The sequence below is a fragment of the Oenanthe melanoleuca genome, chromosome 27 (assembly GCF_029582105.1).
Source record: "Oenanthe melanoleuca isolate GR-GAL-2019-014 chromosome 27, OMel1.0, whole genome shotgun sequence".
NCBI lineage: Eukaryota > Metazoa > Chordata > Aves > Passeriformes > Muscicapidae > Oenanthe > Oenanthe melanoleuca.
Genome location: NC_079360.1, coordinates 2,649,157 through 2,661,382, shown reverse-complemented (window position 1 = coordinate 2,661,382; position 12,226 = coordinate 2,649,157). Strand labels below are relative to the sequence as shown.

Genomic DNA, 12,226 nt, shown 5'->3' with positions numbered 1-12,226 from the left:
GCTAAATAAATACACACCTACTCTTAGAACTTATTTTGTGAGTTATGGAGTGTTTTTCTGTGCTTCATGTGTGCCAGACAGAACTGTGACCTGGCTTGTGACAGCTCTGGGCAGGCCTGTGCTCACTGGGCTCTGGGATTTGGGGAAGGAGTTCACTGATCCTTCACCCAAGGGAGGCTCTGCCAGCCAATGAACCCCTGTTGATCAGAGCACAGGGGTGTCCCAGTGCCTGGCACTGGGAGAGGAGCCAGGTGGGTTCCTGTGCCCAGCAGGGTTCTGTGGTTCTGTGGTCTCCAGGAGACACATCGCTGCGTGTCCCCATGTCACTGAGGGGCAGAGGTGTGGCACCTCTCGAGTGCCTGTGATCTCACTGCCCAGTGCTCAGTGTCCTGAGAACAGGCCAACCAACCAGCTGCTCTTCAGGACAGCTCAGCTTCGCCCTTTGCTACCCACCTCTCTGCCTTTCAAACAGATTCCTTGTTTTCTGTCCCCTTCAACTTTCATCCCCTCCCAGGTAATTATGGTTTGACTCTTGAGATAGAGCACAGAGGAAGGAGATAAATGTCTGGGCTGGTTTATACCTTCCTAGCTGAAGGCTGAGCTGTTACACCTCTGTAGGCTGCCCTGATACAGGCTGGGCTAGAGTTCTTATTTGCTGATTCTTTTCTTTACTATAGCCTAGGATAGGTAAGTAGGGGGTGACTGCAGTCTGAGGGGCCGGGCTCAGCCCAGAGTGGCAAAAGCCCAGCTTGGCTGCTGCAGGAGGGAGTGAGACAGAAAAAGGAGAGCAGCAAAGGCAGTAGTTAAGTTAGTGGCTGAATGCTGGTCAGTCCTGCAGAGGAGGGGGAAGCCAGAGAGCTCTGCTGTTGATGCTGTGACAGCAGCAGCAGGGACTCTTCAGAGAAGGTGAGGAGCACTGGAGCCTTCAGAAGGACCTTAGAACCTCCTGGGGCTCTGTCACCCATCACAAAGGTGTGAATCTGCAGTTCAGCTGCTGCTACAAGCACCACTGAAACTCTTGATGGCAAAGCCTCTTCTTTCTCTAGGTTGTATTTATTTGCATTTTATTCTTTTGGTGATCTGCAGTAATTTCTTTGCAATCAGGTGAGGGGATTGACACTGATCTCTTTCTGGAGCATCATCCAGAGCTTTGTACTCTGTTCCTGAGAGAGACAATGGCCACAACAGAGAAGGATTCCTGTGAGTAACAGCCTCACTGGCAGGTTTGGACTTTGTGACTCCCCACACACAACTGACATGACTGGTGGTCAGATCCCAGAATGATGTGCTCACAGCCTAGAGTGAGCTCTGGGATGTTTGCTGAGAGCAGCCAGCCTGACCCAAGTGTTTATGACTAGTCACAGGAAAACACTTTTGTCTCTCCTTTGTCACTATGTAGAAGACTTTGAAACATCAATGCTCATAGACAGGTCTGACATCCCTGAGTTACCTTTTGTGTTCAGTACTTGCTTGTTTTCAATAAGTTCCAGTCAGTTACAATCAGGGAAAGCTTGACCTGATAATCCAGTCTAGAGCTCTGGTGAGAAAGGAAGGTACCCTGAGGCTCAGAAATCAGAGCAGGGCTTTGTTGGACTCTGCAAAGTGAGCAGGGAACAGACTTTTCCAAACCAGTAAAATTCAATGGCAGTGCTAGGCTTCCCCTGATACTGAGCTGAAGGTTCAAGCTGGTTGTCATGACTGCTTGTGTAGAAAACTGCAATTTAAATATGCTTTGGTTCCTTGTCTCATCTCTTTCCAAATGGAATTTCTCTGCAGTCATTGCCGAGGGAATGGCTCCTCCAAAAAGGATCCTCTTCCCACCAGAGAAGATCTGCATGGTGGCAGCAGAGACAGAGTGCTGGAGCAGGGCTCTTCAATGTGGGCAACACCTGCTTCCTCAACGCTGTCCTGCAGTGCCTGACCTACACCCCCCCACTGGCCAACTACCTGCTGTCCGAGAGCACAGCCAGGCCTGTGAGTGCTTTGGGAACATCCTGAAAATCTCTTAATCCAGTCCCAGAGATTCCCAGATCCTGCAATTTGATTTAGGAGAACAGCAGCCCATTGTCAGCCCTATGAGTTCATGTTCTTTAAACACTCAAGCCTAGAAGCCACTTGTCCTACCCAGCTGTCTTACCCTCCATGAAAACACCTCTTTCTAGCTCCAATATTTATTCCTTTATTCCTTTATTCCTTTATTCCTTTATTCCTTTATTCCTTTATTCCTTTATTCCTTATTCCTTTATTCCTTTATTCCTTTATTCCTATTCCAAGTCAAACCCTCTAGGCTAATTGCAGAGAAAACTGTGGGTTTAGCATCCCTCTAAGAACATTTTCTGCACACTAAAATGCCCTGGGATCACTGGGACGTTGGGACGAGTGGAGTATTGCACTGGAGTGGAAGAGGAGGAGTTTCCCAGTGCTGTGGATGTTTTGCTAAGCTAAGGACCTTCCTGTGCCCCTCTTCAGGTCACCAGCAGGGTTTCTGCATGATGTGCACCATGGAAGCACACGTTAACAAGGTCCTGCGTTCCTCTGTCAGTGCCATCCTGCCTTTGGCTGTCCTCAAGGTTTTCAGACGTAAGTCATGCCAGGTGCTTGGACAGCTTTTCTTCCCTTCCTGTATGAGAGAACTACAAACTTCTTTCTTAGGCATAGGAGAACACTTTCGGCTTGGCAGGGAGGAAGATGCCCACGACTTCTTGTCCTGTACTGTCAATGCCATGCAGAGAGCTTGTCTGAGTGCAAGCAGCGAGTAAGCACAAGCAAATCACCCTCCAAAGTTCGGAGCCCTTGGGCTGCTTGGTGTGCTCCCATCAAGGGAAAGCTAGACCCTGGCCTTTCAGGCCAAGCAAAACTCTTGGAGGACATAATGCTCTGTTTACCACTTGTTTCCAGCTTGGACCTCTCATCCCAATCCACCACCATTGTCTCTCAAATATTTGGAGGCTTTCTGAGATCCAGAGGTACGTTTCCACAACTGTTACTCTCTTTGACATTTCCTGTGCCCTTCTGACAGTTGGTGCTGGGACTGGTGGGACAGGTACAGTGTGTAAATGGGCAATGTCAGTCAGCTTCCCATTGCTCAGCATGTGGATTTTTCCTTCCAGTCACCTGCTTCAGCTGCAAAGCCATTTCTGACTCCTACGAGGCCTTCCTGGATATCCCTTTGGATATCAAAGTAAGAAGCTTTGCAGCTGTGCTTCAAGACATCCCAAGGCCCCTGCAGCGTTCCAGAGTCAACACATTTGTGTTAAAAATGTGTACTGTGAGCACAGGAGATCTTGGTGGTGGGTGGGAAGGGGAATGGATGGTGTCATTCTGCAGGGCTGTGGCACTGGTCTCTCTGTAGGTGCTGTTTTTAAGCTGGACAAGCAGCATTTTCCTCTCTGCACCCTTGATCTATCCTCATCCTTGTTCCCTTTGTCCTCCCCCAATGCCTGTCTGGCTCCCAGGCTGGTGGGTTGGGTTGTTTGCACCACTGATGGGCCTGCACACTGTCATGAGTTGAAGTGAGTGGTGCTACAGGGAGGGAGCTCTTGATGGCTCCAGGAGCCTCTGGCACACAGGGGAATGTTCAGCATCACACTCTGTTTCTGCCTCCTTCTGCACAGGTTCATGGTGGGTCTGTTCAGCATCAGCTACAGGGGTTTTCTTGCAGCTCCTGGGAGTTGTTTGGCTGAGGGCATTTCCTGCAGCTCAGTGTGCTCATTTCTCACTCCTCCAGGCAGCCTCGTCCCTCACGGCAGCTCTGGAGGACTTTGTGAGACCCGAGCACCTGGATGGTGAAAACTGCTATAAATGTGACACGTAAGATGGTTCCTCTTGAGAGGAGATCCTGTGTGAGGGGCTGCATGTCACTGAGCAGAAGTCATCTTCTCGTGGAGATTTCCTGCACACAGAGGAGATGCAGCTTCTTAAATATGGCAGTGAATAGCCTTAGAATAGCAAAAGCTGTGTGAGACAGGAGAGGTTGCCTGGCCACCCTGGGGGAGGATTGGGTGCATTTCAGCACTGGTTCTGTGCTTGGTTTCAAGGTGTAAGAAGAGCACTGCTGCCTCCAAGAGATTCACAGTCCATCGTGCACCCAAGGTTCTCACGGTGTGCCTGAAAAGGTTTGACTGTTTCACCGGTGGGAAGATCCGCAAGGTTTGTGCACAGCTGGTGTGCAGCTTTCTCTTCCTGGAGCAGATTTGCTAAAGCTTGTCACAAGCCACTTGTGTTGGGTTAGTCGTGTTCCCTTGTGGGGAGAGAAGAATTCCTTGGGAGGACAGGCAAGCGCTCTTCTCCAACAGAGCTGCTTTGGCCAAGAACAGTTTCCTGCCACCCAAACCATTACATGTTGCTGTATGAAAAACCAGCTGTTCCTGAGCCCCAAGGATGTATTTCCACCCCTCTGGCCCCTGGAGGTGGCAGGCTGTTCTGTGCCACAGGTCAGGGTCACTTCTGAGCCCTGCTGGTGTGTCTGCAGGTTGTGCAGTACCCCGAGTACCTGGATCTTCGCCCGTACATGTCCCAGGCAGAGGGAGAGCCCCTCCATTACTCCTTGTATGCTGTCCTGGTGCACAGTGGGGTCACCTGCCAAGGAGGACACTATTTCTGCTACACAAAGGTAGTCAGCAACTCCCTTCCTTCCCAACGGGGAAAACGTGTGAGGGGAAGGGAAACTTTCCTGTCAGTGTTACTGACAGCCAGGGTTTTGGGGCAGCAGGTCTCCTTAGGGGCTGGACTGGATTTGTTTTGGCATACTCTTTGTTAGGTAGTTTTTTTGGAGAGAAGCAGAGATCCTTGCCTCTTTTCCACAGGCCAGCAACGGGCTGTGGTACAAGATGGATGATGAGTCTGTGGAGCTCCGTTGCCTTGCCACAGCTCTCAAGCAGCAAGCCTACCTGCTGTTCTATGCCAGGTAATAACCAGCATTCAGATGTGCTCAGAAGATGTTTCCTTTTCCCTGTTAATTGTTTTGCTTTTCCAGAGTGTTTTTCCCACTAAATGCAGTTACAAGCTGCTTCATTCAGTGCTGTGGAACCTGTCTGTCCCCATGTCTGTCCTTCAGGCTGCTGCCCTGATGTAGCAGCTCCTTGTCTGCTCTCTGATGCTGGACTTTTGTAGAGAAGAGCGAGAGAACTTAAGGGGAAAGATGGGGAGGGACACTTTATCAGGGTTGGACAGGATGGAGGGTATCAGTTTCCAGCTGACCCAGGGCAGGTTTCCATAGGATATTAGGAAGAAATGCTTCAGTGTGAGGGTGGTGAGACAATGGAACAGGCTGCCCAAAGAAGCTGTGGGTGCCCCATCCCTGGAAGTGTTTAAGGCCAGGTTGGACAGGGCTTGGAGACACCTGGTCTATTGTAAGGTATTCCTGCCCATGACAGAGGGTGGCACAAAATGAGCTTTAAGATCCCTTGTAATCCAAACAAGTCTGTGAATTTATGAAATGGAGGCTGCAGAAGGTATAAAGATGAGGTTTTGCTGGGACAGGAGTAGACTGGGTGGGAGGACTCTTGCTGATGTTTCCATTAGTGGCCTTGGTTAAGTCTTCTCTCTGTGAGAGAAATCTCTGCATGAAAATGACTGAACCCCAGAGAAGGCTGCAACAACAGCCCTAAACTGAGACCACTGTATTTTTCTCCAGGTGCTCTGATCTGAAGACTGGAGAAAGGGCTTCTTCCTCGCTGGCACCACCATATGCCCCTTCCTTCCTTCCTCAGGGGGCAGCCAGCAGCAAGCAGGTGGCTTCTGTTGGCCCACAGGGTTTGCCTGGCAGCACAGAGGTAACTCTGGGGAGGAGGGCAGGGCACCAGAGGAGCAGTAGATCTCTTTCTAGGACCTCAGCATTTCTCCTTTTCCCCTCCCACCCTGCAGCACCCTTCACAGCCACAGTGCTGCTTCCTCTCCCAGCATCCAGCTGGGCTGTCACGATCCTCAGCACAAGTGGGGACCATAATGGTTCATTTAACCTCAGGGTGCAAAAGATAAACAGCAAGGGACTAAAGTTATTCTACAGCAACAAAAATGCACTTTACTAATGCCAACAATCCAGTTTTTGCGATAGAGGGGAGAGATATAAAGGAAAAATAAAGAGGGAGAGAGAAAAAGGGGAATGGGGAATAGCAACAGATGGGATGTGTCCTCATGATCAACAATGGACACAAATGTCCTTATGCTCAGACAACAGATGTGTGTTCTGAGGGGTGATCTCAAAGTCTCTCAGAAAAGTCACTTTCTGTAGTCCTTTTCCAAAGCAAGGGCCTCTTGCCATAAGGCGGGATTAATACATATTGTGTGCAGAGAGCATTGCTCTGAGAAGCAGGTGCAGGAACAGGGTGCTGTTATCCATGGACCTGCTCGAAGGCACCATGACAGTACAGCAGCCACCTGCAGAAGAGTCCCTTGGCAAGCATCCCCCTCAGGCAGGCCAGATCTCCTGTCCAGAGCGAGTGGTGGGTCCCAGGGTCTCAGTCCCTGAGCTTGGACGGTTGTGAGGCAGATCAGGGAAACTTCAGACCGACCCTTCCACTGTGTCCATCCCATTTGTGCCCCTTTGGCCCTTTGGCCTTGGCAGCCTCCAGAAGAGCCTTTGGGAGGCCCTGAAATGTGCCCTCCCGGATCTCTGGGGGTTCCCCAGTGACTGTGGCCCTTTCAGGAGAGAAGGGCAGGAACTCTCCATCGCTCTCTTTCCAGGACATGGCGCTGGGCATGGAAGGCCCTGGCAGGGAGCGGGCCCGGAGCAGATCCCGGCTGCGGGGCAGGGAAGGCCGCAGCCGCTTTGGGGACACCACGGGCAGTGAGCACTCTGCAGGGAGGAGAAGGAGCCCTCCAAGCTGTGCCCCCGCTCCCAGGGATGCTGCAGCTCCCAGACCTCGCAAGAGGAGCTTGCAGTGTGCTGCTGGCCCCGGGGCTGCTCAGGAGCAGGCCCTGCTGGGGCAGAGGGACACGAGCGCGTCCCTGCGCAGCCTCCGCAGCCGCTGTGTGCAGCACACTGACTGCGAGCCCTCAGTGAGGAAGAGGGGAGGCTGGCAAATTCCCAGAGCTGAGCAAACCCTGCCCATAGTGCAGTGCCAGGGCCCTCCAGCCCCTGCTTGAAGCAGGCTCCCATGCTCAGGCTGCTCGGGAGCAAAGGCAAGCGAGGTGCAGGGAGCAGAGGAGATCCCCACGGCGGGGCTGGGGCCTCCAGGGCCGGTTTGTGCAGCACACAGCCCAGCGGCCTTCAGCGAGGAAGAGGAGGGTTCCCAGCCCCAGAGATGCGTGTCTGACAGGCACTGGGGCCACTCTGGGAGTGCTGCAGTCGGGTTATGGCCCTGGCTGGAGCAGAGTGGAAGATCAGCACTGCGCTTTCTAGCAAAGGTGTCCCTGTGCTCTCCACGCCTCCTCAAGGATGAGGGAACAATTTGTTTATGTAGATGGTGTAGACTAATAGGCTTTATTTAGAATTATTTATACCATAGAGTAGATAGTTGTTGTTAATAATAAAGGTCAGTAGTTGGAAGCAATATTGAAGCAATTTTTCTAGTAAAGCGAGAAAAATAAATGTTAAGTAAAGATATTACTCACCTTGCCCATGGCCCTTTTTCCCAGTCTCAGGGTGAAATCTTGCTGGGTGGCCCCCTCAAGGGAAGGATCTGCAGCCACTCAAGCTCTGAGAAGGGGAGGTTAGAAGTCTGTCCTGTTGAAGAGTGGGGCTTCTGCAGTGTGAAGTGATGGACTGTCAGCCTCCCAGTGCTCAGGGAGCTGTGCCAGCTGGGGCAGGATGCTCTGCCTGAGCAGGGATGCAGCAGCTCCAGCTGGGTCCTGTCTGCACCTTACAGGACTGACTGGAGCAAGGAAGGCCTCCTGTTTTTAGTGTTCAAGAATGCTGAGACCAGCTGGACCAAACTATGACACCCCCACTGTCACTGAAAACATCTGGATACATTTAGCTGTCTAATGTTACCTTTAGTATCAGAGTATTTTATTACATTTAGTATCACATTACTTTATTGCAGTGCCCTTCTGGGCAGCTCCTCCTAGTTTTTATACCAGGTCTGATGCTCTGTATTGTGGATGTCCCTCAGAGCAGTTCAGGTCACCTGTCCCAGCTGTGCTCTCTGCCAGTTTCTTTTGTGAGCCTCTTCACTGGCAGAGCATAAGATGAGGAAACAAAAAGTTCTTGACTCAGGAGAAACATGCCTTAGCAAAACCCCAAAATTCAGTGTACTATCAACATCATTCCCACTCGAATCCAGAACACAGCACTGTAACATCTAGTGAAATTCAGAAATTGTCTCTACCCTAGCTGGATTCAGGACAATGGGATTCCAGTACAATTGCTGAATTACCTTTGTTAGTTCCGTCTTTATCTCAGGGTTCTGTAAAATGGCCTTTTGGTTCAGAAATTGTGCATTCCTTATGTCCAGCATTGGGTCTGAGACCATTGAAGCATAAGATTAATTACAGATATTTTAGCAAAACTTAAGGCTTCAGGGATTTTCCCAAGCTGTGTTCCCACAGTAGCAGCTCATGTCAAGCCTTGCTAAGTGTTGGCTCCAGTGGCATGTGACAGAGTGGAAAATTACACTACTGATTAATTAAAACAAGTAATTAGAAAAGGTATCAGTAAAGTATATAATTTCCAACACATTGAGGACACGTAGACAGATACTGTGGGGGCAGCAGCAGCAGCAAGGATCTCCAGGCCTTCACATGGAAGTGAGAGTCACAAGTGTCACATGGAAGAGACCAAAGACTTGTCAGCACCATTTTCAGCAGCAAAGTGTACGTTGCTGAATAAGCCTGAAAAAATATGATTTAAAAATGTATCAGAGGTAGCCAATCACGTTATGCTATAGAAGGACAGTCCCACATTTGCATGACAAGAACTTCCAGCATACTTCACTAGGGGGTGTGAAGATCCCTCCCTTGAGCAGGGAAGCCCTTTTGTTGTATCCAGCCCTGAAAGTGCCCTGCTTGGCTTTCCCTGCCCCTGGATCCAACCCCTTCCCTGTCCATTATTGTAACTGTGCCCCTTGTTCCAGCACGTTCCCTGTCCATCATTGTAACCCCGCCCCTTGTTCCAGTCCCTTCCCTGTCCATCATTGTGACCCCGCCATTGTTCCAGTCCCTTGCTTGTCAATCCCACCTGGGCCCATCCCCTCTTGCTTGCCCCTTTGCAAATCCCCTGTTCCTCGACGCCCCATTGGCCTTGTGCCCTTTTCTCTTCTCCTGCCCCTGCTGCCCTCCTTGGTTTCAGCCTGTCAGACCCTGCCCTGCGCTCCGCCCCTGAGGATCCCTCACTGCTCCGTTGTTTGTACAACAAACTGATCTGCCCCTTTAATTCTGGGCACAGCAGTGCTCGGGGCTCTTTGCCCCTGAACCCTCCAACCTTAATAAACATGTTGGAACCTCAGAAGCTGAGAGCCTCCTCTCCTCCTTTACCTGAGCCCAGAGGCCGAGCACAGTGTGGAGCAATTAGCTCCAAAGGTTCTGCCTCCAGGAAATCCTGCTCTGGGGCAGTTCCCCACACTGGTGCAGTGCCGGTGTGTCTCCAGTGAGCTAGCCCAGGCTCCGGAGAGCTGCAGCACCTTGGCTTTTAGGTTTTCTGTTTATCAGAATCTCTGCTGCTTAGTGTGTAACTCTGAAACTTTGTATTAGGTGTTAGTAACTTGTCTTCACAACAGTGTTAGACAAAGCAATTCCTTCCTAGCTGGAGAATCAAGAACAACTGGCACCCAAAAAGCAGAAACAACGACGAGGGAAATGGAGCCAGCCAGGGCTCTGAGACTTGATAGCCTGGGGCTGTGGTTGGATAATTGACTCCAAGATGAACCAAAAGTTATAAAAGCGTAAAACTTGTGACCAGGACCCACCTTGGATTTGATTTGGGTGTAGCCCCAGCCGGGCTGTTGCACTGCCCAAGGTGGATCCTTTCAATAAATTCCTATTTTGTTCCTTTTGCTCTGTCTAGTCTCTGTTCCAGGTCAGCCTTTCCAGGCAACAGTGTCACAGCTAAAGTGGTCATTGCCCATGCAGGCCTTGGATCCTGACCTGAGGCTGGGGTGGGTTTGCAGGGGAAAAGGGCAATTATTGCCTAGCTGGAAGTGAGAAGGAAAAGCTAATTCCTAAATGAACACAAGTGCAGATGGGGTGAATTGCCCAGTGCTGTGGTGGTTCTGGCCCCTCCTGCCTGTGCCTCAGACTCTCCCCAGCAGGAGGGTGTTTGGTGGGCCCTGGTCTCCAAATTCCATCTTGCTGTCGGTGTGTGTCACTGCCTTGTGACAGAACTTGGTGAAACTTGGTGGCCCAGACTGGGCAGGGGCCAGCACCAAGCAGCCAGTGCAAGTAGGGGTGATGCCTTTTGGGACTACCTAAAAACAGAGGCCAGACAAAATGAAGGGAATAAAAAGCAGTTGTGTTTCTGGAAGGGCCTTCAGGTATTTCAGGCAGACAAAGCCCCCAGGGGCTACACCCAAAAATGGACAACAGTGATAGGTTTTGATCCTTTTATAAGTTTGGTTCATTTGTGTATTGGGGGTTAGTCTTCCAAGTAGAGCTTCAGGTAATGAAGTCATTTACCCTCAGTTTGCTTCCCCCCAACTCACTTTTGTTTCCATCTCTTGGGCCTGAGACAGTGAGGTGTCCTTGATTCCCAGGCCTGGAGAGGAATTGTTGTGTCTGACAGAATGGGAAAGCAGCAGCTCACACTGTACATGGAGTTTACACTAAAGAATTGCAGGATTGCAAATACATGACAAATGTAAAAGCTGAATTTCCAAGGCATCAGGGATAACTAGCAGGCAGCTGCCTCTTTGGAGCACGAGAACACCAACTGCCTGCTGCATGGCCCAAAAGCTTGTTGGTCAAATGCAGCAGGAACAAAAGTGCCTCCAGGCATCCTGAGTGGGGATCTGGCTAAAACTATGTCTGATGAAACCCAGCCTAACCAAGCCTGGAGGAAGGAGTGAAGGTGAAGCTGCTGAAAAGCTGCCCAGGAGAGGCAGCAGCTGGGTGGGGGCCTGGCAGCCAAGGTTCACCCAGCACAGCTCTGGGGGGTCCCTTTGGTGGTGCCAGTCCAGGGTGAGCCTTGGGGCAGATAAAATTCAATGTAAATGACCCTGTGAGAGCTTGGGTGCTTTGCCACATGAGTCTCACAGGCACAGGACTGCACCTGGGAGGAGTGGAACAGAGATGCAGCCTGTGTGAAACAGAGAAGCTGAGACTTAAGAATCAAGGATCAAGAGATGCTTTGGCTAAAAGGGGGATGACAAAACGTATTTTTGCTGTAATTTATGGTGCTTACAAGAACAGGAGGAGAGCAAGGCTACAAGGTGAGGTCAAGGGCTGGAATGAGCAAACAGGATGCAGGCAAAGACACCACAGGATAAGGGAGTCCTCAGACCCCTGAGACCTGGAAAACTGCTACCAAAATCTGGAAAATGACCAATGGATTGAAAAGAGAGCATGTGCAAGGAGGCAAAGTGAAATGTTCTGAGAGGAAGACCATTTATTCATCCCAACGACCCTCAGAGGACCAGCAGAGCAACCTAAAAGGAACAATGGGCAGTGCAAAGAGGAGTGAAACTAGTTTCCATGTGAAGTGGGGAGGCAATGGATATGTATTAGGCGAATTGTGTATTGCTAGTTTGTAGAGAATAAAAGAAGAGGTGCAGGTTGCCAAAGGTGTGCATGTTGGTGGAGGAGCTGTCCCCTGTGCCCCCCAGTGCTAAATAAATACACACCTACTCTTAGAACTTATTTTGTGAGTTATAGTGTTTTTCTGTGCTTCATGTGTGCCAGACAGAACTGTGACCTGGCTTGTGACAGCTCTGGGCAGGCCTGTGCTCACTGGGCTCTGTGCTTTGGGGAAGGAGTTCACTGATCCTTCACCCAAGGGAGGCTCTGCCAGCCAATGAACCCCTGTTGATCAGAGCACAGGGGTGTCCCAGTGCCTGGCACTGGGAGAGGAGCCAGGTGGGTTCCTGTGCCCAGCAGGGTTCTGTGGTTCTGTGGTCTCCAGGAGACACATCGCTGCGTGTCCCCATGTCACTGAGGGGCAGAGGTGTGGCACCTCTCGAGTGCCTGTGATCTCACTGCCCAGTGCTCAGTGTCCTGAGAACAGGCCAACCAACCAGCTGCTCTTCAGGACAGCTCAGCTTCCCTTTGCTACCCACCTCTCTGCCTTTCAAACAGATTCCTTGTTTTCTGTCCCCTTCAACTTTCATCCCCTCCCAGGTAATTATGGTTTGACTCT

General features: G+C 50.8%; 1 protein-coding gene across 1 annotated transcript; it reads left to right on the top strand.

The window, feature by feature from the left end:
* Positions 1–379: 379 nt before the first annotated feature.
* Positions 380–7,491, top strand: LOC130264155 (ubiquitin carboxyl-terminal hydrolase 42-like). The gene is made up of 13 exons (XM_056512170.1): positions 380–514; positions 1,105–1,200; positions 1,777–1,974; positions 2,470–2,580; positions 2,653–2,755; positions 2,899–2,966; positions 3,111–3,181; positions 3,728–3,810; positions 4,038–4,149; positions 4,472–4,612; positions 4,806–4,906; positions 5,636–5,774; positions 6,685–7,491. The coding sequence occupies exons 2-13, from the start codon at positions 1,176–1,178 to the stop codon at positions 7,084–7,086; spliced, it is 1,554 nt and encodes a 517-aa protein (XP_056368145.1). The 5' UTR covers positions 380–514; positions 1,105–1,175; the 3' UTR covers positions 7,087–7,491.
* Positions 7,492–12,226: the final 4,735 nt, after the last annotated feature.